We start from the raw sequence: 26,822 nt of genomic DNA, 5'->3' as shown, positions 1-26,822 counted from the left end.
GTGTTGGCGAGGCTGTGGGGAAAGGAGAACCCTTGTGTACTCGAGCTGGGAATGTAAATTGGTACTGACATTAGGGAAAACAGTGTGGAGGTTCCTCAAAAAATTAAAAATAGAACCACCATATGATCCAGCAATCTTACTTCTGGGTTGAAGGAAATGTAATCGGTATCTCTAAAACAGATCTATACTTTATGTTCATTGCAGCATTATTCATAACAGCTAAGGTATGAAATCAGTCTACATGGATCCATGTGCTTATGGATGGATGAAGAGATAAGCACACACACGCCCATACACACATACACACAAAGAGGAATATCATTCAGCAATAGAGAAGAAGGAAATCCTGCCATCCTGCCATTTGCGACGATATGGTTGAACCTGGAGGACATTATGCTAAGTGAAATAAGTTAGACACAGAAAAACAAATACTATGTTATATGACACATATAATGAAATTTAAAATAGTTAAACTCACAGAGGCAAAGAATAGCATGATTATGGTGGTTGCCTGGGCTGGGGGAGTAGGGGAAATGGGGAGATGTTGGTGACAAAGGGAACAAGGTTATAAGATAAGTAAGTTCTGGGGTTCTAATGTACGGCATGGTGATTACGGTGAATAATACTGTATTGTATACTTGAAATTTGCCACAAGAATAGATCTTCAATGTTTTCACCATACGTACGCATACAAGGCAACCATGTGAGGTGAAGGACGCATTAATTAACTTGATGATGGTGAGCATTTCACGATGTATCCCAATAATGCTCTGGCATTGGAGCCATGCCCCCTCTGAGGTCTCTTGTCCACCCAGCATGTGGTACCTCTGACCGCCTCCCCATCCTTGGTCTCCTGTGTCTGCCTCTTGGTCACAGAAGCTTCCTCTGTGACCTTCATCTCTTTGCCTCTCCAGGTTTGACATTTGTTCCTTGTGCAGATATAATTAGGGGAAAAGAATATATACAAGGGAACACACACTTTTCTATCCCTTATGCTTGGAGACTCCTTCCTTTCCTCAGCTTCTCTGCCACCACACTGCCCTCTTGGCCTTCTGGGGACAGAGACAGAGAAGGTGTGCAGCCTGGGAACTTCCTTTGTGGGATGGACTATGAGGCCAAGCCAAGGGCCCAGTGTGAGGGGGTCAGAGAGGCAACCATCCTGGGGAGTCCAAAGCCTGGTCAAAGCTATGAGCTAGGGGCTAGGAATACAGATAAAGGATCATTTCTGTCTGGTTTGGGGCATTCTCTTACGATGGTAAAAGGGATTCTGGCCTGTATTAGTCACGTATGGTTATGAAAAATGGACTCTAAGATTTAGTGGCTTAAAGCAATAATGACATTTATTTTGTTCATGTATCAGCAATTTGGGCGGGGCTTTGTGGGGAGGGCTCATCTCTGCTCCACTCACTGTCAGCTGGGACACCCCAAGGCTGGAGGCTGGAATCTTCTGAGTCTTGTCACTCCATGTGGCAGTTGATGCCACTGTTGGCTGGGATTTTAGCCGGGGCTGTCACTGGAACACCTGTATGTGGCCTGTGTGACCATTTGGCTTCCGCAGAGCACGGGGATTCAAGGGTGAGCCTTCCTAGGGGAGGCAGTATTACCTGTCCTGACAGTCTTGGAAGTCACATGCGTCACTTCTGCTCTGATCACAGCCCTGCCCAGATTCAAGGGAGGGGAATGTAGACCTCACCTGTTGAGGGATGAGTGTCAACTTCATAATATAAGAGGAGCACATGGGATGGGATATTTTGGTGCCGCCATCTTTGGAAAATACATAGGCAAAATGACTGTTCCTCAGAAGCCTTCATCAAGAGTTTCAGGCTCCACCCTAATCCAGTTTTGTTCTTTGGTTTTCTCTCCCTGGGTGCATATCCCTGATACACCAAATTTCAACTCTCTTTTCTGTGCTTACAGCTCACAAATTTATATCTCCAGCCCTGATCTGCTGCAGGCATTGGAAACTCAACCCATATAAAACCCACACTCTATTTTTCTGCCAAAGTCTGCTGTTCCTCAGAATTCCTCCCAGATGCCCAGATGTGGCAGACTCCTGGTTAGCTTACCATTCCCAAATCTATTCTCCCCTTCTTCCTTGCACATGGCCGCTGGGCAGAAACTACATGCCACAGCTGTGTGTGGCCAGGTGACTATGAATAACTTCTACCTTACTTGTTCAGAAGGACATCACGTGCCCTGGACTTTGTCCCTTCCCCCTGGGACTAGTTTGATCACACTGATGAGTACAATAACCTAGGGGATGAAGGAGTACCAAGATGGAAGAAACTTGGGTCTCTAAATGACATCACATAGCAGAGCAGCCTCACCAACATTGACAGCAGAGACCTGAGAGAAACTTCGGTCTGATTTAAGTCACTGTATTTGAAGGTTTATTGTTCCAGCAGTGTAGCTTAATGACATAAGCTAAAGACCTTGGGACTATATTTGCCTTCCCTTTCTCCTTTCTAGTCCCTGCCCATCACTGAGTCCAGTCCATCATACTTTCTTGCTGTCCCTTGGAACTGTCTTTGCTTTGCCTGTCCTGCAACTTCTCCTCTGCTTCCAGCTCTCCCCTTCTCTTGTCTAAACCATCTGACCTCTGAGCCGTCCCTTTCTCCAGTAGCTTGTTATTTCATGCTGTAATGGTATTCCTCTGCTCAAAGACCTTTGATGGCTCCCCATTGCTTATCAAGACCCCATCTATTCCCACCATATTCTCACCTCCTCCCTCTGCTACAGCCACATCCCTGCCAAGCACCCTCATGGGCTGTCCCCACTCCATGCCTTTGGTCCTTCTGGTCCCTCCTCCGTATTTCCAAATTCCCCATTTTCACCCACCAAATGCATATTTATTGCCAAGCCCAGATCAAGTGTTCCCTCCTCCTCAGTGATTTCCACATCCTTTTATGGGAATTAATCCTCTGCCCCCACTGTGATAGCTCTTATCACAACCCACCTTAAGGCAACAGTTGTTTCCATGACCCACTAGACTGGACAGTGTGTTGAAGGCAGACACAATTTCCTGGTCGTCTTTCCACTGCCTTCGTGACAAAGAGAATGCTGTGTGTGCAGCAAGAGCTCGTTACACGCTTGCCAGTGAAAACACTCACTTTCCCTGTCTGGAGGATCACAACTCTGACTGGGCAGTGGTCTTGCTGTAGATGACAAGGTTGTCTTCGTTCTTGCCTGAGGGACCTCCCCAGGGAACTCTAAGGGAGGCAAGAGGGGCTGCCCTTCTCACACTTCCCTGGGGATTGGGGAAGGAGCAGCTCTGAGAGTAGTACCTGTGAACTGAAGTGCATGGAGTGTGGAGCGAAACAGCTCTGGCCTTGGATTTCAGCCCACCACTTACTAGCTGTGTGACTTCAGGCATGACACTAACCTCTCTGAATCTGTTTTTCTTTTATTAACATGAGATTAACATAGTACTTATCTCCTAGAGATATTACAGGATGAAAAAACATAAAGAAATATAAAGGTCCTGGCATAAGGAAAATGCTTAAAAAATGGTAATAATAACAATCATCAGCATCATCTAATTTCTTTCCTATGGCTGAGACTCTGCCTGGTGAGAGAGGGCCAGGGCAGCCTCCCCTCTAGGCCTGGCCCACTGGAATCCTTGTTGTCGGATGGGGTTTCCCTATGGACAAAAGTTAGAAAATGTGCGGTATCATGACTGGCTTGGCCCCAGCTGGGCAGTTTGGTGGGTACCTGTAGGACGTAGTGCCGGGTGGGGCTGGGGGGAGGGGCCCGCTGCCTGTGGCTGACCGCAGAGGGGTTAGGGTTGGATGAGATCTGACTGGCCGGCCTCAACACCCAAAGCTCCAAAGTCAGGAGCAGAGATCTGAGCAGGCTGCCGAAGCGGCTAGGCAGCCGAGGCTCGCCACATCAGGTGGGCTGCCAACATCATTCCACACGGACCTGCTTTGGTGTAAAGGGACCCAAGCCCCCAGATAACCAGGCTTTGGTTCTAGCAGATGGAACATCCTGAGGACAGTCGAAAGGTGGCCTGCTTGCAGTGGGGACAGAGAGGGAGGCTATGCTCTCCCTAAATACCCCACAGACTAACTATGGGGGCAGCAGAGCTTATCCACGTCCTCCTCACTGGCCCTGTCAGCAAGGAAGCTCCCTGCTTCCCACTGATCCAGGGCCCGAGCTGCTGGATCTGTGGGTTTCAGCTGGCTAAGCGGGACGAGAATAGGTGGGTCCTGTGGTGTGCTGGGGAGTATTTAACAAACAGCTCTCTGGTGCAGGAAGCCTTCATTTGTAGTGTTTGCCAATGGCTTTTGTGTGAATACTCCCACCATGGCTGATTTGAAGCTATCAACATCATGCCACAGAATGAGAATCTGGGAAGAGGTGTGCCTAATTTTGTGAGCCAGTATGAACTGATTCCAGCACACCACCGGGTGGGGTCTGACACCTGTGTTAGGGGAGGAAGGTAGATGTGTGTGTGTGTTCTGTATACAGACAGGTAGAGATCACTATGCAGTGGCTAAAAAGCACAAAAATAATGGCTCTGGAGTCTTAACAGGCTCTAACAGAATCCCAGCTCTGGGGCGCCTGGGTGGCACAGTCGTTAAGCGTCTGCCTTCGGCTCAGGGCGTGATCCCAGCGTTCTGGGATCGAGCCCCGCATCAGGCTCCTCGGCTGGGAGCCTGCTTCTTCCTCTCCCACTCCCCCTGCTTGTGTTCCCTCTCTTGCTGGCTGTCTCTCTCTGTCAAATAAATAAATAAAATCTTAAAAAAAAAAAAAAAAAGAATCCCAGCTCTGCCATTTGCTGGCTGTGTGACCTTGGGCAAGTCACTTTACCTCTCTGTGCCTCAGTTTCCTCATCTATAAAATGGGGCTAATTATAGTGCCCACTTCATAGAGTTCTTCTGAAGACTGCATATTGGCTTGTGGTAGATTGACATAAATGTTATTTATTACAGTTAATCACACAGAGTCGTTGAAATGTTGCCTTGGTCAGAATAGTTTAGAACTGAAAACCCAGAATCCCTCATGGCATTTCCCAAAGGCATGGTCTTTTTATATTTAATCTTGGATTTCCTTCAAGATTGAGGAGTTTAAATCCACAGGTCCATGAACTACCTGAAATTTTTCCAGTGTTGAGTATATATGCTTATTTCTATAAAGAGGGGCCATAGCTTTTATCGGCTTCTAAAAAAAAAAAAAAAAAAAAAGCCTGTGGTTTCTGCATCCTTCCCTCAACCACAAAAGGCTTAAGAACTAGTCATGTGGAGGGTGTAGAATTCCCACACCACAGGAACTGCCCCCAGAGGATGTGGGGGAGAGGAGATGTTCATAGAGCGTGTGGAAGGAAAAGGGCAGAGTCACAGAGAGATCCGCAGAGGTTGGTGAGAACTCCTTCGTTGAGACCTAAGGCTGAGAAAGCTTCCAGCAACAGGGCAACAGAAAAGCTCACGTTCACGCATCCATTCCTGATTTCTTGTTACCCCTCCAGTTCCAAGACCGTCCTCTTCCCTTCTCCAGTGTCCCCCCTGTGGCCCATGCCCTCCTCGGTCCAGCAGAGGCATGGCCAGAGAGTTACTGCTTTTCAGGAGGCGTGAGTCAAACTCCCTTGGCTGTTGCTCTGATTTGCTGATGCCATTTGTGTTCTTTTTGGTTGTGTTTTGTTTCTTTTAGGTTTCTGGAGTTCCACTATAGTTATTTAAGGTCAGGTTAGTGCAAAGTTGATTTAGCATCCGTCTACCTCTGTTTTGAGTTGGAGGCTGTATTCAGTGTTTTATTTACATGGAAGGGGTGGTGGGTCAGTTTACAATGCTTCTCCCTTTCCACCCACTTGTTTTTTGTTTTTGTTTTTGTTTTAAATTTAAAAGACCACCCCTTCCTCTTCCTGGCTTGCTGTTGTGCATGGAGTTTAGGGCCAAAGTGAAGAGGTCTCTCAGCAAAATTTTTTATAGGGGGAAAAATTACTCTTGACAGGTTTCACCCTAAATCATTGCAGCATACAACTCCAGGGGCACTTAAAAGGAACAAAACCCACCAACCTTGAAGTACAACTTCTGAGGGCTTATGAAGTACCACCCCTGCCCACTCTATCAACAAGAATCCGTGGTTTAGAGGTAGAAATCACCATCCAGTGACCCCCTGAAAGGCCACCAACAAAAGAACTCTCTTAAGACCCTGGTTCTGATTGACCCCATCTGTGGATTGCAGGGGAGTCTGCTAATGTTCTATCCCAGCTCCCACCCCTCCAACTCCCTTAAGTACAGAACCCTGAATTTATTTGAGGCAGCAGCGTGCCCAGCTAAACATTACAATTCCCAGCCTCCCCTGCAGCTAAGCATGCCATATGACTAAGTTCTACCCAATAAAGTAGAAGCTGAAGATTTGTGTGTGGATTCCAGAAAGACTCGTTAAAGCAGAGGGGACGCTTTTACCTTCCTCATTTCACTCCTCCTTCCTGTTGCTCAGGATAAGGTAATGGGAGCTGAGCTCAAGCAGCCATCTTGGACTCAGAGCTGCTGTGAGGACAAAGCTTCCAGGTTGTGGTGGCACAGCCCAAGACAGAACCATCTGGGTCCCTGATGACAGAGGGCCATTCTTAGCCTGGACTGCCCACCTCCAGATGGAGAGAACATTTATCTTCTTCAAGGCACTATTTAAGGGTCTAACGGATTCATAGAAGCTTACTCAGCCCTGAGTTTTGTGCCATGGACAAAGACATTCATGGTTCCTCTAGGGCCACTGTTACTTTTCCTCCTACTCTTTGAAAGAATCACCTCACCCAAGATGGTCCAGTTCTTTTGCATCTCTCTCCCCTTCTGCCTTTTGGGTTTTTTGTTTTGTTTTGTTTTCCTCTGTCTTCCCCTCTCTCCCTCCTGCTCTTCTTTCCTTCCCCTTCGCTCCTTCCCTCTAACATTTATTGAACATTTACTATGTTCTAGGTACCATGCTAGCTGCCAGGACTAGAAACAGGTACAGAAGACGGCCCCTCTTCCCCAGTGCCTCAGAGTCCAGGCTGTCAGGAAAATGTAAAGAGAAATGATGGCAGGATGGACAAGTACTACAGGAGCAAAGAGAAGGACAATGATTCCAATGGAAAGGACCTGTGGGCGTCCAGGAGGAGACGACGCAGGCTTGAGATTTGAAGCAGGAGTTTTGAGTTGCTGGTAATTAGGAAAATACAGAGGACCAAGATTCCAGGCATAGGGTAGCACAGTACAGTGCAGAGATTAAGTATTTGAGCTCTGGAGTGCAGTTACTTCTCTCTCGTCTTCACCTCCCCTACTTGTAAAATGAGACTAGTAATGGTAATAGGACTAGATGAGTGCCTGGACAGTAAGTGCGCCATACATGCTCCTTACTAACATTGTTTTTATTGCTAAGTGTGCTGCTTACCCAAGGTATGCACAGTCTGATAGCAGTTTTGGAGACAAGTGTCACTGAGGTTATAAGTGTCACTTGTCCATGGTCACACAATTATGAAGAGGCACCACTCAAACCCAAGTGTCCTCATCCCTAGTCCAGTGGGATGGACTTCTATCTTCTTATACTTCTATCTTCTGCCTTTGCAGTAAGTGTGGAGGGAATGCAGCTTGAGGGAAAGATCAGTGTGTGGTGGGGGGAAAACTTGGAGGGCTTCCCGGAAGAGATGAGTCTTGAGGGAAGGGGACCTTGGAAGGCATTTCAGGGAATGAGTGTATGATGAGCACAACAGACCAAGGTGTTGGAGACTAGCTGGCTGGCAGAGGGTCTGAATTGTGAGGACTGTTGAGACACGGATTGGGACAGGCAAAGAGGGGCCAGATTAGAAGATGAGCCATGATGACAGGCACTCTGATGGCCAGGTAATGGAGAGAGAATTTGAGCTGGTGGGCCACAGGGAGCCCCGATTAGTTCTTGAGCAAGAAGGCTGGTCATAATAAAACAAAACGTTGGGAAGAAGGAAAGAAATCTGTCTTTACGGAGAGTCAGTATGGGCCAGGAAGTAGGTTAGGCATTTTCACGTTATTTTATTTGAGCCTCACAACAACCCCATTGGGTTAGTATTAATGTCCCCATTTAACAGATGAGAAAACCGAGGCCCAGAGAAACCGAGTCACAGAGTTGAGCCAGTGGTGGAGCTGAAAGTTCAATTTAGATCAGCCTGACCCCACATCTGGGCTCTTTCCACTGCACCATGTGGCTTTCAGTTGTTCTCACTCTCAGAAAGCCCCTTGTGCTGTGGGTTTTCCCATGAGGTGTGCAGGGGTTTGAGTCTTTTTTTGCAGGCCAGACACCCCCAGGGCAAAACCTGGAGTCACATAGGGCTGAAAGGGCTCCGTGTCCCTGGGACTTTGGGGAATCCCCAGCATAGGGTAGGGTAAAGTACTTGGGCTCTGGGCTACAGAGAAATGGGTTTAGATCCTCGCTTTGCTTGAACTGGAGCACTATCCCTAAGTCCCACTGAGCCTCAGCTGAAGCAGGGCAACAGGGTGAGCCCTGGATTAGGAGCCAGGCTGGGCATAGGTCCAAACCCCAGCCGGAAGTGACAAATACCTGAAGAGGTGAAATGATAAGATACATGTGTTCACTTCAGAATAATGGGGTTGTGGGGGAAGGTGAGTTGGAGGGGGCAGAGGGGAAACAAGATCGGCCATAAGTTCATAACTGAGGCTGGGTGATGGGTTTAGGGGGTCTATTTTTTTTTTTTTTAAAGATTTTATTTATTTATTTGACAGAGATAGAGACAGCCAGCGAGAGAGGGAACACAAGCAGGGGGAGTGGGAGAGGAAGAAGCAGGCTCATAGCTGAAGAGCCTGATGTGGGGCTCGATCCCATAACGCCGAGATCACGCCCTGAGCCGAAGGCAGGCGCTTAACCGCTGTGCCACCCAGGCGCCCTAGGGGGTCTATTATACCGTTCTTTCTACCTCTGTGTATGTATGCGAACCCATAATAAAAAGTAAAATAATAATAACAACACTGAGAACTTTAAAAAAAAGAAACGACAACCCACAAACAACAAACATGTCCACCACACTGTCCCCCAGCTGAATCAGACTCTCTGGTTCCCGCCATGGTCATGCTCTGTAACATCCTGAGTGAGAGCAGGCCAGCCTGAGCTTTGTAGTCATTCTGAACACAGCCAGGCCTCTAGCCTTAGTGGATGAGGAACCCTAAGCTGATATGTGCAGAAGAGGACATCGGATGGTCTCCCAGGGACAAGTCTCACCTTCTTGGCACCTCGCACAGGTTTTCCAAAGCACAGGGAGTTCATCAACTAGAGGGGCTTTTTTCATCTGCCTGTCTGTACTGCTTACAGACGACTGGGCACGAAGACACCAGGATCACTGTGTCAGGAGTTGAGTGGAGGGAGTCTTGTGCTTTCTCTGCAGATCTCGCCACTGACTGCCAGGACTTAGCCTCAGTTTCTCTATCTCTGTCAGGAGCGAGTAAAGAGATGGACGGCCCTTGACAAGAGGTAGGCCCTGGGGGCCACTTTAGGATGACAGACAGGGTGACCTGTCACAGCCTTGAGGGTGGCGGTGGGAGCCTGTAGTTGGGGAGGAGCCCACGACATCTGGGCCAACTCCTCTGGGACAGGGAAACAGAGCAAGAGGAACACAACAGCGGAAGCTAGAGCAGGTGGAGAGCCGCAGAGGACATGATTCACAGCAGGAGCGGAGCGAGAAAGTACAAAGAGAGGACTCCCAGACACCGCTCCGCCAGCGAAAGTGGAGGCGCGGGGTGGCGGGATGACCACCCCCCCGTGGCCTGCTCCAGGGCCTGGGTTCTCTTTCTCCTTCGCGGTCTGCTGGGCTCCGCAGCGCCGCCTGGCGGACACGCCGCTGTTTGCTCCGGCTTCGGCAGCAGCCGGCCGAGGCTCCGGGATCCCGCCGCAGATCCGGAGAAAGCTGGAGAGAGCCGCCGAGGGCGCCGTAGGGGTGGGCGTTTGTTCCGCGAGGCGGACTCGCACCCGGGCCTGGATGCGTAGCACAGACAGGCATCCTCTCTTCACTAACTCCGCGCCCGGCTGACTCGGTTCCATCCAACACGTCGGGGAACCCTTTCTCCCTCTAATCCCCAGGCCCCTAGCTCCGGCATTTTGCTGCCTCTGAGCACCTTCTCTGGGAAGGAGGTCTCATTAAAATTTCAAGGCGTTTGGTTTTGATTTTTGTTAATAAAATACCAAGAGTGGGCGTGAAGGCACGAACTTGTCCAATTTGTCTCCCTGCGGGTCTCAGACCTGAAATTCCAGGGCGGGGTAACTTCTAGGTCCTTTCGCGCCCAAGCGGGTCCTGGCGGGCGAGACGTGGTGGCGCAAGGACCCCTGTCCGAAGCCACGAGGCTAAATGGGAGAAGCGTGTGGCTCAGAGTGGCCAGGGGCGTGTGGCTGGTGCCGGTGAGAGGGTGAGCAGGGGCCTGGCTCTCATGTCGCAAGCCGTGGGCCCTGGAGCGGTGGGGACTCGGACCTCACCACCTCCTGGAACGTCCGCCCCTCCCACTTGCAGGGGTGCCCTGTGGCGGGGGTCTGTCCCGGGGATGATAATCCCCGATCGGCCGGGGTTCTTGAGCAGCCAGGCCCAGCCAGGCCCAGCCCAGCTTCTCTTAGCCGCAACAGAGGGGGATAGGTGCTGCGGCGTCCCAGGACACAGCCCGCTGGGGTCCTCCTCCGGCGCCAACTCCTGTTCCCGGAGTCGGGGAGCGCGGGCCTAAGGGTCGGAGGCGACCGAGGCTGAGTCTCCATTAAGTTGTCTCCGGGCGGAGGCCTGAGAGCTCCCGCAGCGTCCCGTTGGTCGCCGGGGCTGCTTTGCGTGCAACCCGGGAAAAGGCCCCGCAGACGCGAGGCTGACGCAGGGAGGAGAGTGGAAAATCTCAAAGTCGCCAGCCCCCGAGCTAATGGCGGCGGGAACGGCGCGGTTGACCGACCGAGGCCAGAGGCTGAGGGCGGCCTCTGCGCGGCGGTGAGCCTCCCGAGGCAGCAGGGGGAGCTTGACGCCGAGGGAGGCCGGCGGTTTGGAGAACTCAGAACCGCCTGACCCCAGGGAGAGGGGAATTAGGGGTGCGCACACAGCGCCGCGACTCCGTGGTCCCAGGATCCCAGGAAAGTGGCGCACTGGGCCCAGAGCTCCCGTGGACCCGGGAGGGCGAGCGCCCAGGGCTGGAGCACGAGTGTGTGTGTGTGTGTGTGTGTGTGTGTGTGTGTGTGTGTGGTGGGGGTGGACGAGGGGGCTTCGGCGCCCTCCTCCCCCCGAAAAAGATTAGGGCTCTTCTTTGCGTGGTTCCATCGGAGCTTTTCGCAGCTCAGTCCCGCCGCTCAAGTTGGCGAGAAGGGAGCTGTGCGCGCCGCAGGGATGCGCGTCCGGACGGAGGGTCCCGCCGCGCCTTTACCGATCCGAGCTTGCAGCCCAGAACAAGCGCTCAGCGCCCACCTGGTTGCCTCGGCAAGACCGAGAATGGGCTCCGGGACCCTCTCGGGGCCGAATCTGAAGGGGCTTGCAGGTCTCGGCCCCGGCGCGCTCTCCCGCGGCGCAGACCCGGGTACAGCCCGGGCTGCAGAGAAATCTGGACGCGGAAAAGCGGCCGCGGCGCGGGCCAGCCGCGAGCCGGGACTCCGGAGAGAGGAAGGAGCCCCGGTGTGGGGTGTTGAGGGGTGGGTCCCAGCAGCCAGAGGGAGAAAAGGAGAGCTAACTTACTTTCCCCCGAGGGGCAAGAAGGATCTGGTGCACTCAGCCCAGGCCTGGGAAACAGGTTCCCAAGCGCTCACCGTCCCCCGGTCTATCCCGGCTGCCCGCCCGGGACTGGGGATGCTTGGAAAGCAAAGACAGGGACAGCGGGCAGTGGCACCTCCCGGGGGCTAAGGCCTCGGGGAGAGTCTGGGACCGCGCTGCTCTCTGTACAAAACAAAAGCCAAATTCTCAAAAATCTCAAGAGGGAAATAATGATTTTTAAAAATCACTTTTTTCTTTCACTTTTAACAAACCGTGTGCTGGGAGAAAAATTAAAAACTAAATGAGTGATTGCTCAGGACACTGTCTACAAATTGTGAAATCCCCTGTTTTAAAAATATTTTCCCCAAGGCCAACCCCACGACTGGCCAGCCCTTTGCTTCTTCCTGAAAATCACAACAAAAACAATAGGAAATGCAGCCACGGTCCTGGAAAGTAGGAGCAGCCGTGAGGCCCAGGGAACCCACTGCGGCCGAAACTGCCATGCTCTTCCTTTCTCTTTAACCAAAAAATAAAAAAGATAAGAAGAAGAAGTAAAACCTTTTAATACATCAAATATACGGAATTTTAATCTTTAAAGCGATACATTGTCTATTATTTTAGTACATGACGTAAACCTTACTTGTCCCCTTCTCAGCGGGTGGACTTAAAAATTAAAAATAGTTGTGTTCCTTTTAAAGAACAAAATAAGGCAAATGAGGTTTTGGAATAGAATTGTTTTTCCTTTTTTTTTTTTGTTTTCTTCCAGAATACATACAAAAAAATACCCATTCTCTTTCGATGGTATACACCTTAAAAATAATTGCAATTTGAAATCAGAGCTGACAAATTGTGACTTGTTTTGTTTTGCTTTTTCATTTTTTGTAACAAACATGCATGTAAATTTGTGTTTCAATCAGACATTAAATAAGAACGTACAATACAATAATAGCAATTTTAAAGTAACATTAAAGAGAAGACCTCTAGTTCTGTGGCGGTTTTGTATTTATTTATAATCTACAAGGGACGGGAGGGTTTGTTTTCCACATTTTTACCCTCAAGATTTAATTTTTTTTTTTTTACCCCTCCTCCTTTTTACCTACGGAGCTCAAACTAAATAATGCACTTTTGAACCACGGGTCCGCTTGGAGCTAACATAAATAAATACTAGTGTCCACCGATGCAGTTCTCAGATGAACACTTTCTCAATTAATTTTTCCTTCTTTTTCTATAAAAAGTCAAATGATATTTTTTCAACTTTTATAAAGTTTGGGTGGGTGGGGAGGTAAGAGGTGGGGGAAAGGGGAGTTTCCCACCGGGTCTCCGTCGCTGTTTTGGGTAGATAGATACGGTATATATATTTTTCCTTTCCTGGCCCGGGTCATCCCCACGCGCGGGTGACAGTAGCCTCTGCCCTGTTCCCACCCCTCCCTCGGCTCCTCCCTCCCCCCTGCTCCTTTCTCTACCTCGCTAACCCTCCCCACCGCCCTCACTGATACCCCAGTGCCGAGGCCGTGGTCAGTCTCTGTCCGTAGAGGGCGTAGGGGGAGTAGTAGGGTCCGGTGGCGGCGGGCACGGGCACAGGAGCGCCGGGTGTGGGGAGCGGGCTCTTGGAGTAGGGGTGGTAGCGGCTGCTGAGTCCCAGCGCGTGGTGGGGGCTGCGCAGCGCCAGCGTCCCGGGACTGCCCGGAGCGCCCGACGTGGGGATGTGCATGTGGCAAGCCATGGCGGCCGCTGCGGCGCTGGCCAGAGACGATGAGCTAGGGTAGCCCGACAGCAGTTTGTCTGTCCCGGGGAAGGCCGTATGGGTCCGCAAGTGGCTCAGCAGCTCTTCGGACGTGGCGAAGCGCTTGTCGCAGGGCCCGTTGGCCGACACCCAGTTGCAGATGTGGGGGAGCGGGTCGTTAGGGAGCATGAAGCCGTAGGGGTAGAGGGGGTGGCCGGCCAGGGAGGGCGGTGTGGCGCCGGCAGCGGCGGCAGCTGTTAGCGATGAGTGCACGCCGTGCAGCGGGTGCGTGGGGTACACCAGCGGGTATCCTGACTTGAGCGCCGCGGCCGCCGCGGCCGGATCGTGAGCGCAGGAAGCGCTGGCTGCCGCTGCCCCTGCCAGGTGGCTGGCGCAGTGGTAGCTGAGGCAGTACGGGTCCCGGCACAAACTGGCTGTCATCACGGATGGCGGCGACGCCCCGGCCAAGGGGCTGGAACCAGCCGGCTTACTGCAGCCCAGAGAGCCGGCCGCGGCCGCCGCCAGTTGCGCCCCCACCAGGCTGCCCGGCTTGGTGGGGTCAAGTGCCACGCCGTGTGGCAGGAATTGAGGCGGGTAGCCAGCGTAGGCCCCAGCCAGGCTGCCTGGATAGGTCATGCCCGCGGGAGGCAGAGGGAACACTGTCTGGCCCGGCTTGTAGGGCGATACCGGAGCCACCAGCCCAGAGCCCAGTACTGAGGAGGAGGTGGGCGCGCTGGGGCCTGAACCGGAGCTGGAGCCCGATGAGCCGCCGCAGTCTGAGCCTAGAGCCTTGCCCCCGGGGCCCCCATCTGGGTGCTGGTTTACGTCCACATTAATCCCTCCGCCGCAGCTAATCCGGCCGTGCGCCAACCCCGCGGGTCCCCCTTCGGCCGAGGTACCCCCGGAACCCTTGCTGTTGCCACCGCCGCCGCCCACGTCGGGGTCCTTCTTGTCGTCCTTGCCCTCTGGGCCGCCCCCGGCCGAAGGCAGCATGCCTCCTGGCGAGCAGGCCGAGGCGCTGGAGCTTGGGCTGCCTGTCCTGGGCGTGAATGGCTGGCAGGTGGCGCTCGGTACCCGGAATCCGGACTTCTCTGCTGAAACCCCCCCGCCGCCGCCCCCGCCACCACCGCCTCCGCCGCCGCCGCCTCCCGGCTCCTTCTTATCCGAGCCGGGTTTGGAGTACGGCTTGAAACTCGACTTGTCCTCCACGCCGATGTCGCTCAGCTTGAGGGGGCCCGACTTTGCGTCCTTGTCGCCCCCGGTGCCGCTCCCGGCACCGCCCGCACCGCCCCCATTGGAGGCGACAGAAGAGAGTTTGGAAGAGGGCGAGGGGTCGGGCTTCCCGATCTGTGAGCATGTTTGCGCCAACAGCGCCAGCGGGCTCTTCTTGGCATCAAGCTGCGGGGTCAGACGTGGGGTTGGGGGTAGCACAAAGAGAAAGAAGGGGAAACCCTTTAGAATCCTGGCTTCTAGGGTTCAAACGCCCTTCCGCAACCGTCATTGAAGATCCTCCCAGTTCTAGGCGCAATTCTAGGCAGCACCACTTCACCTCCCCCCAAACGGACAGACAGACAGACAGACACTCGCCCTTGAGAAAGGCGGCAGCCTCCCCCCCCCCCCCCGCCTGCCAAATCAGGATATTTCCTGCCCTGTCTAAGCGCTAACTGTATATTTTAAAATACCCACTAAATGTTTTGGTTTCTGACTTCTAAACCCAGAGCTATACCTTACCCCCCCATACACACACACACACACACACACACACACACACACACACACACACACACACATTCTTCAGAGTAAGGGCTTCGGCAGTTGGCGCCTTAGAGGCTGTGTACAAATACCAGCTTCTGGGGAACCTTAAGACTGAGACTTTGGAACCGCATTTCGGACTTCCGCCCGTCTCCCGGGCCGAAAGTGAGGGGGCCTGGGTCGGGGTTGGGGCTTTAATACCAAAGAGAGAAATAAGTTTTGGCTGCTTTGTCCCCTAGCATTCATACTCCATCCTACCTCCTCCCCCCTTTCCGCCCTAGTTTTACGGTTCGGGAGCACTATGCTCTCCCCCATCCCGGAGCTGAATCACTCTGACCCCCCCCCACTCCCACCCCCAGATCCCGAGAGAAAGAAATCTGGTGGAGCGGCAGCCAGGGTGGTGGTCCCAGCGCGAACCGGGGAGAGGGTCCTTACCTCGATGGGGCTGACGGGAGTGGAAGGCAGGGGCTGCAGGTACTCGGGGTGCAAAATGTGGCCAGTCCGTGCCGTCAGCATCTTCAGCACCTTGATGGGCAGGCGGTTTGCCTGGCGGAGAGGATCAGAGGGGGGCACAGCGTGCACAAAAGGCTTGGTGCTGCCGGCCGGGGACGAGCCTTGGCCGGGGACGGAGCTATTTCCAGAGAGAGCGCTGGTCCAGGCAGGGTCCGCACTGCTGCCGCCGCCGCCGCCGCTGTGCTTACTGCTTCTTAGGGCAGAAAGCGAGGGCGCTGTGCTCATGACCCACCCGCACGCATGGGAGCAGCGGGGGGAGGGCTCCGGGAGGCGCGGGGCGGGCTCCGGGCTGCGCGCTCGCCCGGGGAGCAGAAGCAGTAGGAGGAGGAGGAGCTGGCGCGGCGGCCACGGGCACCCAGCGCGCCTTCTCGGCGCCTGGAGCCAGAAGCGAATAATCCTGGGTGGCCCGCAGCGGTGCCGTGGCCGAGCGGGAGGAGCCGGCCGGACTGTGGGAGTGCCGGGTGGCTCGCCGTGTCCGCCTCGGGCTGTGCCCCTGCGCTGCGCACTCGCGACCCGGCGCTGGCGCTGCGCTTGGCGATGTGAGCCGCTGCCTGTCCAGCCGGGGCTCTGGCGAGGAAACTCACTTCAAAAGCAGCTGCACAGAGGGGGAGATTAAAGCCTTTGCCGCCTTCCAATCAAATGGGAGCCCGAGGTGATTGGAGGGTCAAGGGGATGTGACGCGTCCCGCGCCGCCGCCGCCGCCGCCGCCGCCGCCGCCGCCGCCAGGACTCTCAGCGCTGGTTTTAATGGGCAGCTCCTTCTTCACCGCCCCCCTCCCGCGTGTCCCCTCCCTCGATTTCGCTCCGAGGACGAGCTGGACATTTATTCTGCGTTTCCTATCTGCCGCCTCCCTCTTTTTTCTTCCTCGTCGTCCTTCCTTTCCCTGGCTCGAAAATAAACTGAAGCCTTCTTTTTGCAGGAGGGTGCGTATGAGAAACAGATTGAGGGGGTGACCAGAAGGAGCAACGGCGGGAGTCTGGACAACGGCCGGACTATCAACTCCAGGGGCGCACAGGGGACCCACACACCAAATATTCTGTCTCGCTCAGTAATTGAAATCTCTCGCGGCGCGGCCGCCAGGGTAAGGAAAGGTGCGGAGCGGGTGACGGAGGAAGTCCGCCCGCCCGCTTAGATTTCCCGGAGATTTGGTAGCGGAGAAACCAGAAGCTAGGTGGGCAGCGGAGGCGGCGGCAGCTCTTCTCCCGGCTTTGCGCGGGGCTCCCAGCCCTTCCCAGCCACGTGACTCTCGGGGACGCGCAGATTGGGGCTGGAGCGGGGGTCACATGTTTCCTCTGTTTCACACTCAGTCTTCTGCCCCCCCCCTTTCTTACTCTCCCCTGCTACCCTCTCTTCTCCTCTCTCCCCCTCTCCTCAGTTCTTTGGGCATCTCCACCCCTCCATCAATTGTCAATGTTCCTCGACCGCAATCAATCAGTTATTTGTCAGCTCTTGTCAATCCGCCCGTGATTTATGTCAGCTTTTGTTGCTGATTACAAGGCGGGTGCGACTTGAAGGGAAAAAGAGAGAGAGAGAGATGGAGAGTAAGGAAGAGACCAAGGGGGAGCCAGCGGAGGGGGAAAGAGGAGCAGCCTCTTGAGATGGGGTGGGGGTGGCTCTAAGAAAAAGAATGAAAGAGAGGAAAAGAGGCTCTCTGTGTTAGGAAAATGAATAGTGAGAGTAAAGTGCGCAGGTGTGCCCAGGGCGCTGAGAGGGTTGCACAGGCCAGAGGTGTGCGCCTCGCCTCTCTCGATGTGGAAGAAAGATACACCTTTCTACCTCTGGGACTTCAGTCTGTTGGGGCCGCGGAGGGAGGAGCTGCCCCGGGTACCCGAGACGGGCGACGGCGACGTCTAAGATGGGAGATATTTTTGTCCGCAGGGTAGTCCCTCGGGAGCATGAGGATGTCAGGCTGCTAGCCTGCCGCGGACCCCACCCTTCGTAGTGCCCCGGCCCCAAACTCACTTCTTTCTAAGAGCCACACCACAACGTAATTTTGAGTCCTGGAGGTCAGTGGTGGGGTACCTCCTCCCCGACTTAATTCTTTGATCTCCCTTCGGATCGTGCCTAGGGCTGAGAGGCTGCGAAGAGGCCTGGCCATGGGTGTACGGTGGAGACGTCTCAAGCTGACTCAGGTCCCCTCTCCAGTCCTCTCCCACCCTGCGGTATCCCCGCAGGTTTGGCAGCCGGGGTTGCTCTGGGCTGCTCACTCGAATTTATAGGAACGCCAAGCCGGGACTGACCTGCGTTGGGAAAGCAAAGGGAAGGAGCGAGAGAGGGAGGGGGCAGCTGCCTGTAGGAACTTGGGTCTTTCAGGGAAGCGGAGCGGGACTGCCGTGTTCCCCTTGACTTGCACCGTCACTCGGGCGGTTTGGAAGGAAGAGGGGAGGCGCTGTGCGTGCCTCTGTGTACCTGGAGCTGGGTGCACAAGTGTCTATGTACGTCTGTGCCGCTGTGTGTGTTGTCAGTGCTTGGTAGCGTTCGGAGCGAGTTCGGAGGTTGCCTCCAGAAACTCGCAGAAACTGGAAGGGGGCAATAGGAGGACACAACCCCTTCCTCGGAAGGACTTGGAAGACTTTGAATCTCCCCTCCCCCACTTTTCCGCCCCGGCTCTTCTTTTGTTGTCAAGTCCTTTGATAAATGGTAGGGCAGGGAGTGCGGGGAGCCAGGAGCCAGTCTGTACCCGCGAGGGGGGCAGGGGCCGGGTCTAGCGACCCGATTTCCTTCGGCGCTGAGCCCCGTACCGCGGGGGTCGAGTCTGGGACCTGCCCTCCGCAGGCTCGCCTTCTCCTCTCTCACCCCCCCCTTTGTCTCTCTTCCACTCCACACAGGTACCGAGAACTTTCTGGGGTGAGTTTTAGAATTTTCTCATAGGCATTCTTTTCCTGTGTTTTAATCTTATCCCTTGACTCTTTAGGTTGGTAAACTTGATGAGACTGTAACTTGACTAAAGATAATTTGGAGAAGAGGGAAGTGTGTATTTTGGGCTGCTGTTTGTCGGTGTGCGTGTGTATAGGTGTAAGAACACACCTTCGTTCAAGGGGATTTGGTGTCTGTGCGGAGGTGAGGCAGGTGAGTCCGTGAGACGGTGGTGAGGCCACACGCGACGTTGTGAAGATTGAATAATCTTTGGGGAGCGAGTCCCAGATGCCTGTTTCTGAGGGCAGGACAGTCCTGAGCTGTCTCTGCAGGGCAGCGTGTGGTGGAGGCCGCTTGTGTCCTGCGGGTGTGTTAGTGTCTGTGTCATTGAGTGCGCGGCTGTCGAGGTGCCGGCAGGGATCAACTGTGGAGTTCCCAGCTTCGCGAGCCCAGCCGTGAGTCGCGCGTCCCCGCAGCCTCCTCGCGAGGCCCGGACACTGCATGCTGGGGGCGGCATCCGAAGCTAGAGGTGCCAGCGGGCGTCTCCTCTCGCCCCCCACCCCGACAGACCCCCAGTCTCCAGACTCAGTTCTTTCCCTCTCCTGGAATTCCAGCAGCTTTTTCTTTACACCGGGCGGCTCAGGGGCGGCAACTCCAGCACCTAAAGCCTGGGGGAACCAGAGAGTGAGCCCCGCGTGCCCCAGAATGGGCGTGCCTCGGTGTGCGGCACACGCTCGCAGGCCTGCGCCGTGCGGTGCGCGCGCGGGTCGCGGTCCGCATGCGTTCACTCTTCGCAAACCCCAACTCGGAAGGTCCGAGCGCACGGGGGCGCCTGGGGGCCTGCGCGTCCCGGCTTTCCGCAGGCGTCAGCATCCGAGCCTGCGCACCTCTCCCGGGAGGCCAAATCCCTGAAGGCCTTGCAGGCCTTGAGGGTGGGGGAGTTATTAATTACTCCACACTAGGCCTAAAGCCTCCAACCCCAGCGGCGGTTGGCGTGGATGTCCTGCGGATTTTATTTGCACACAGTGTAAATGATTTGTTTTCTCTAAAAAAGGAGTGGGCATGGCAGATATTTGAGGAGGGGGTGGGAGGAGAAGGAAGGCGAGAGAGCTGAGGAAAAAAGTTTGAAAATGCCTTGAACTATTCACTGTCGAGATGGCTAATCAGTATTGAGGCCGGAGGGCAGGCGGGCCGCCTTTCACCGCCGCTTCCCTTTCATCTCGGGCTCGGCGGAGGCGCTCAATTAAAAGCCTATCAGTTTGTAAGTAAATCAACGCCTATCAGAGTTGTCACATCAAACAAAACGATTATTATTGCAGCCCGCCTCCCCTATTAATCTCCCTCGAAGATAATCCGCCTGACAGGTCAGGCCCGGCGAGCTGGAAAGCCTGGCCCAGAGCGCCCAAACAGTCCGGGACTGGCGCGCGCCCCTGGGGGCCTCCCCACCACGGTCCCGCCCCGCCTTGTGGTCTCCCGGGAGGGGGGAGTAAGAACTGGCCGAGGCCGCTGGACCTAGGCCCGCCTCTCCGGACTGGGAGCGGGGCCCAGATTCGCAGGGCTGGTGGGGGACGGTCTCGGGCGGCCCTCAGCTCTTCTCCGGCCTGCGGTGGCACCGGGCCTGCTGGAGCCACGGTCTGGCCTGGTCCCAGGGCCTCGCCGTGGCCTGTACTCTTTTCGGCTCGCCTCTCCTGGCTTTTTCTCACCCCCGCTTCTCTTTTTTGTTTCCTCACCCGCTTCTTTCTAGACTCCCTAACCATTTTATTCTTTTTTCCTCCTCTTCATTTCCCCCTTTTCCTGTTTGACAGGGAGTATTTCCTATTCCCTCTCCCTCCACTCGGTATACCGTATATATCACTTCGGCGCAGTCACACTCTCTGAAGCAGGGCATTCTCAGGGTCCGGGTTATTTTTCTGCGGCAGGGCTGCCTCAGGAGTGTGTGCAATTCCCAGGAACTCCTGACAAAGTCCTGCCTAATTTCTCCCCAAGCAGGGGCTCTCAGAAGCTCTGCGACTGTGACAGGGTTGGGTGCGTTTGGAGGGGTGAGAAGAAAGGACCAGGGCAGTGTGATGGTTGGACGTTTGCAAGCACCCTATTCTAGAATAAGTATTTGGCCTTGGAATTTCACAGCTGCAACTTCGCTGACCTCTCTCTCTCTCTCTCTCTCTCTCTCTCTCCCTCTCTCTCTCTCGGTGTTGCCTGAGCTTTGCAAATATGTGGTGGGGACCCTCGGGGCATCTGGGCTTCAACACTGAGGATGTGAGGGGGTGCCTAACAATAAGTAAATGCAGTCAGATAATCACTTCTACGGCTTCAAACTGGCGCTCCCCGGGTCGGGTGGGGCCCAGATTCCGCACAGCCGCGAAATCGTGGCCTTCTCCGGTGTCCTCCAGCTTTGCGCTTTGAGACACCTTGGAACCAAGCGCGACCCGATCTTTTCCGAGCTCTTGCTCCAGATTGATAGGCCCAAATGGCCGCTGCCCGAGCCCAGTGGAGCTAGGACTGTGGGATCGTCGAAGTAGCTAAGGGGGAAGGTTTGCCGGCATGACCCCAGGTCCTATTACCCCAAATGCCAGGTTCAGCGCCTGGTGAAGTCGCCCCCTCCGAGCGTGTATCCGGGAGAACCCTGAGGGAAGGCAGTGTTGGCCGTCCGGGCCGAGCCTCTCCCAGCTGTCACGGCGTGGTCCGAGGTCGAGGGTATCGAATAGAGCCTATTCTATCCCAGAGCTGCAGGACCCGTGGCTCCCACCCCGGGTTCTTAAAAGCCCTCCTATTTGTGCACACCTTCCACAGCCGACCTGGTAGTAATATTTATTTCCATACCCGGAAATATTGTAGCAATGCAGTTCAATTATCTGTGTGACTGCTCTTCTTAAATGTATTTATTTCACCTCTGCGACAGCGCAGATATTTAAAGTGGTACACATAGTGCACCCTTCAACGTAGCAAAACTCACTGGTTATAGGAAATATTCGCTGGGTGGTTATTTGGACATAAGGCTATCTCGAGCCCGAATTGCACTCAAGCAGGAGCTGTAAAACAAAACAAAACAAAACAAAACAAAAAAACAAAACACTTGCTCTAGAATTTTTCCAACTTAGCTGTATGTGCACACACCAAGAATTTAATGTTTTATATCCCTTTATAGATCTAAATATTCAAATGTTACGTTACATGCCCTTGAAACCGGAAGCGATCTTCCGTTCACACTGGACGTGGAGCTGTTTGTATAATGTTCATCTCCCTGCACTTACACATGAATCTTGATCTAATAAATTCAACCTTGTCATTTTTAGAATCGACGGGATTTCTCTGCGGTTTGCGCTGCCTGTTTCCGAATAAATTCAGCTCTCAGGCATCCGGCAGGAAACGGCTCCCGGTTCGAGTGTACGAAGACGCATCGGCCCAGCACGGGATGGGAGGTGGCTGCTGGTGCTCGTGAGGCTTGTAGGTCCGGCCTCCGAAGGAGGCTGGACTATCAGCGCCCTCAGGCCGGGAGCGGCTCCTTGCTGCCCCACAGTGCCCGGCAGCCCCCACCTCTGGTGGTGCTTCGGAAGCCAGCCGGGCCGAGTCCGCCCGCGGCGAAAACTGAAAGCAAATTCCGCGGCAAATGAAGCCCAAACTTTCTTCGACGCAACTTTGCCACAACGATTCGGTGGCGACTTAGGACGGAGCGCTAGTGTGTGCGCGCGCAAGGTGGGGCGGTGGGCGAAGAAGGCTTGGGCGGCTGATCCTGGCCCTAGGCGAAAGGCTAGGGAAGGCGCCTCCCCTTCCTTATTTCTTGCCAACTCCTCGGCCCCAGTCCGTAAAAATAGTTTCCAATGTGTAGCGGACTCCCAGGATGTGTTTGTGGGGATCGCACCAGGGAGAAGGAAGCGTTGTAAAAGTTGCAGAAAAAGCTTTGCCCAGAAGCGTCCGCCCGGCAGGGTTCAAGAAAGCTGGGAACCAGCTCGGCATTCCCGGGGCGGAATGCCTAGAAATCGGCTTGGGGAGTCCCCAGCCCAGTCCTCTCCCCTCACCTCGAACCCGCGCGTAAATAACCTCCCGCAGTCTGCGCTGGAAACCCACAAGCGCAGCGCAGCGGTTGGCTGGCGAGGCCCGGACGCTGAGCCGGCCCGCAAGGCCGCTCCTTGGCGCGCTCAGCCCCAGTCCTAAGAGAGGCTTGAACCGAGGTGAGAGGAAGAGTTTGGTTTCAGCTCCTGCTTGGCTGCCTAGACCATCACCGCCGACCTCCCAACTCCTTGGAGCGGGCGCTTCCCCCCTGGGAGCGGCAGTCTTGGGGGGCTGGCCAGGGCGCAAAGTGCGCGCGCGGGCCAGCGCGGGGGTGGGGGGGCGGCTGCCGGTCTCTCCGCGGGGCCTGTCGCCGGGCCGGCCGCGGCGGGTGAGTGATGAGGGCAGAGAAGGGCGCCCATAAATCGCGGGTGTCAGGGCGAAAAACTCTCTTTATTGTCTGCGTGATGGATGGGCCCGGGGACGAGACACCAAATACTTCGTATCGCCTTTAAATGGGAACACATTTTCCGCGGCCATAATTCATGTTTTTTAAATAGAAAGTTTGAAATGTTGCCTATATTTCACCGGCCCTGACATATTTATGAATCGCTCCCTGCATGCAAATATCATTATTTAAAGCGCCGGGGAGAGCTCGGGGGGGAGGGGAGGAGGCACGGCCCCCGTGGCGTGGAGGTGGTGAACCGGGGAAATGCGGATGGAGGGGGTGGTGCATCTCCTTAAAGTGAGGACAATAAGGCTAGGGGGAAAGCCTTATCCGGAAGCCCAGCGCTCCAGGGGCTCCACTCCCGCCGCTGGACCGAGCACTGTCGCTCCGGGAAGTTTGAGCGGCTTGGGGCCGAGGACAGGCCCCCCCACCCCGTCCCCTGCGGGGAGATCCGGGGGCTTTTGCGTCCCTCTCCGAGGCCCTGATCCGAGCCAAAGCTACCTTTTCCAAGAAGAAAATGTTTTTTTTTTTAATAAAAGAATTTAACAAACGCAAATAATTACAACCCAACATGTTTCGTGTTCTTTGCATTTGCATTGATTTTATTGATTTTCATTCTGCAAACCTCAGATTGTGCGCGCCCGGGAAGAGCGACTGTCAGACCCCAGTCACCGCGGGGAGTGGGTGGGAGATAACCCTCCAGAGCTGCAGCCCGGACCCAACCAGTTCACCACCTCCCAAGCACAACAGAGCCTGCGCAAAACGCGGGGACACAAATGATCCGGCTCTCAGGCTCTGGGGGCTTCAGTCCCGCCCCCTCTGCTTCCCCAATGCAATGCAGCGCTCCTGGGGTCCGCGTCCGCCCACCCCGAGCCCCACTGTGAATACAATCGCTTTGGAAAAAAGCTGGGCACGTGCCATCAGCCTCTCCCTTGCCCGTCCAGCCAGGCAGGCACCCACACCTGCGTCCTCAGTAGCCGAGTCTTTACCTGAGCGGTTCCCCGCGGCGCCTGCGGCCGCGCTGCTAACAGAGGAATGAAAAGGAGGACTGGGGAGTGGGAGGGACAGAGCACTGCCCGACACAGCCAGATACGCAGACCCGGGTCCTCCTCTTCGGACCAGGCGTTGGGGCCCTGACCGAACTCCCTCTAGGAGCCGAATTGCGCCGAGGAGAACCGGCCTGGGAACCGGCCAGGGGAACCGGCATCGCAAGGGAGGGGCGGGCCCGGAGGCACTTCCGCTGGGGGCGGGGCCGCGAGCTACGGGGCCGCGAGCTACGGCGCCGGCCCCGCCCCTCCGCGGCGCCGGCCCGCCCCCAGCTCGTCAGGCTCCGCCTCCGCTGGCAGGGCAGCTAGATCTAAGGTCCGCATCTTCGCGGGAGTCCAGTGGCTGCTCCTTTTTCCCCGCTTCGGCGTTCTGTTTTACGACTTTTAAATCACAGGAACTAAGTACATGCACACTAACAACCTCGGCCCAAACTCGCACGTAAAGACTTTGTCAAACTTTGGTCTCTTGATAGTCCCGAGACTTGCCTGGCCCAGGGGCTCTCAAACATTTTCTGGAATCCGACCGGTCGTCCTCCTCAGACAGTAGGGAATACGTATCCGTGATCATGGGGTCCCACCCATCTTTCAGGAAGAACAAGAACAAAAGTTAACACTTTTTGAGTGTTTGGTTTATGCCAGAAACTATCTAAGAACTGTGTATGAATTATGTCCTCACAGCAAGCAAGTCTCTGAAGTAAGTACCATGAATGCCCTGTTTCATAGACAAAGAGATTGAGGTATGTACGGAGCCAAGAGATTGGCCTTGTCTCACTCCCATTTCATCCATATCCTTATCCCTTCTTTTCTTTAGATCCTCAGCGTCTCCAATCCATCACTCTGGGGGAATCTGGCTGGGATTTTACTGACCTATGGGGGAAGTTCCCATGGGGGAAGTTCCCAATTAGATTTTAAGATCCTTGCACCTTTCCTTATCTTGGCGGCTGCCGGGAGAGATTTCAATTACTGAGCAGCTGAGGTCTTGCTGAGCTGGACATGCACAGAGGTGGCAAAAAGTATACACGTGATGGGTTCAGCTCAGCCCCCAGCAGCTCCCAGACTGATGGGGAAACCAGACTAGTGAGCAACCCCTCTTGCTTCCCTGTAGTCCCTGCCCAAACCAGAACGATCTTTTAAAAAACATATCACTCTATGTTTCTCTTCTGCTCAAAAGCCAAGGTTCTCATTGTTCTTAGGATCAAGTTGAGCCCATGGCTGGCAGGTCTCTGAGGCTTGATTTGCCTCAGCTTGCCTTTCTGCCTCTGTGTCTCCTACTTCCCCTCACCCTGAGCTCCTGGAATCAATGTCTGCCTTCTGGTTACTCAAATGTGCCATTTTACTCCCTCCCTCAGGACTTCGCTAATGCCTTTCTTACTATCTGGAATGGCCTACTTTTTTTTTTTAATCTCAGCTTACACACCACTTCCCTGCACCCTCCCACTTGGTACTGAGTTAGTAACCCTGTAACCTTCTCTCAGAGCACTTACCACACTGTCATGTTGAGAGACTGTCCCCTTCACTGGAAGGTAACTCCAAGGGGGCACAGACAGGCCATTTCTTCAAGGAATGAATGAAGAAACGAATATTTGTATGTACCATCAACTGTGCTAAATGGATGAATAATAACTTTTGGGGTTCATTGCACTTTGGGGGGCCACCAGTAAGTATTCTCTATGGTCTCATATCCTAAGATGTTTTCAGTTTAATAAGGGGGATTAAAAAAAAAGCTCATGAAAGTATTATTTTGAAACTATATGTTGTAAATATCAAATAAGTGAATGCTCGAGGAGGTTGGAGAAGAGAAATATCTATGGTTTTCCAGCCATTTATTCAGGTTTTCAAAGTACAAGATGTGCTAGTTGACACGGGTGAATGGAAAACACCGCCCCTCCCATGACCACCCCTCCCACCATTCAGGCATGTATATCCTAAGGCTGCAGCTAGCGCTCCCTTTCATCTTCCTCACTTCACATATTATAGCTATTATAGTTAGTACCTTATTAGCTCTTGACTGAGCTGCTGCTACAAGAACCTTCTAATTGTTCATTCTCAGCCTCTCTTGCCTCCAATCCATTATACATACTCCTGCTAGGTTAATTTTCTTGATCACATCATTCTGTTGCCTCCATCTTCATGAAATCTTCAGTGGCTCCGCATTGTCCACATGAAACGCTTGCTTCTTCATAATCTGGTTCTAAGCTACTTCTAAAAAATTTTAAGTTGCATCACAAAATTATGAAAGAAACATGTTCACTTCAAACAGTAAAGCACTCAAAGATATATAAAGACAAACTTTATGATCTCACCCATCATCTCCCTATTTCCCACCCAGTTTCCTGAGATATCCAGAACGTACAGCTGGGATGTAACTTCTATCCCTTTCTCCGCACTCACCATGCTCATATAAACTATGCTCACATATGTTATTGCTTGTTTGTACAAACAATGAATATATTGGAGTCATCTGTTCCTCATTCTTTCTCGATAACAAATGGGTCTATAGATATAGAGATTATTTATTTATTTATTTATTTATTTATTTTTAGCTGCATAGTATTCCTTAGAATGAAGATACCCACTTATTCAACCATTCCTCTATTGATCGTCATAAAGGTTGTTATCAGGTTTTTTTTTCACTAACCAAATTTCTTGAGTTTATATCCTTGTGATCAGTGATTTTATTTCCATAGGATAGATTACAAAAGTGCAGCTGCCTATACCCAGCCTAGTCTAATTTCTTTGTTCTCACGACTTGCCCTGTGTTGTCCCGTTCCTTGTGTCATCTCTTCCTGGAAGTCCCTTGTCCCCGTGCTTGTGTATCCACCTTCCAATCCTGCA

At 53.8% G+C, this 26,822-nt stretch overlaps 1 protein-coding gene and 1 pseudogene across 2 annotated transcripts; one reads left to right on the top strand and one right to left on the bottom strand.

Moving 5' to 3' along the window:
• Positions 1 to 12,394: 12,394 nt before the first annotated feature.
• On the bottom strand, positions 12,395 to 16,319 carry ZNF503 (zinc finger protein 503). Its single transcript, XM_045783393.2, has 2 exons — positions 15,573 to 16,319; positions 12,395 to 14,783 (listed from the first exon to the last, which is right to left on the bottom strand). The coding sequence occupies exons 1-2, from the start codon at positions 15,873 to 15,875 to the stop codon at positions 13,149 to 13,151; spliced, it is 1,938 nt and encodes a 645-aa protein (XP_045639349.1). The 5' UTR covers positions 15,876 to 16,319; the 3' UTR covers positions 12,395 to 13,148.
• A 279-nt stretch (positions 16,320 to 16,598) lies between these two features.
• On the top strand, positions 16,599 to 24,375 carry LOC148109804 (uncharacterized; annotated as a pseudogene). Its single transcript, XR_015724889.1, has 2 exons — positions 16,599 to 16,731; positions 21,800 to 24,375. The product of XR_015724889.1 is annotated as an uncharacterized LOC148109804 (transcript).
• The last annotated feature ends 2,447 nt before the right edge of the window (positions 24,376 to 26,822 follow it).

Source organism: Ursus americanus, chromosome 6 (assembly GCF_024610735.1).
Source record: "Ursus americanus isolate L20-20 chromosome 6, mUrsAme1.1.p, whole genome shotgun sequence".
Taxonomy (NCBI): Eukaryota; Metazoa; Chordata; class Mammalia; order Carnivora; family Ursidae; genus Ursus; species Ursus americanus.
This window is presented reverse-complemented; position numbering and strand designations above follow the sequence as displayed.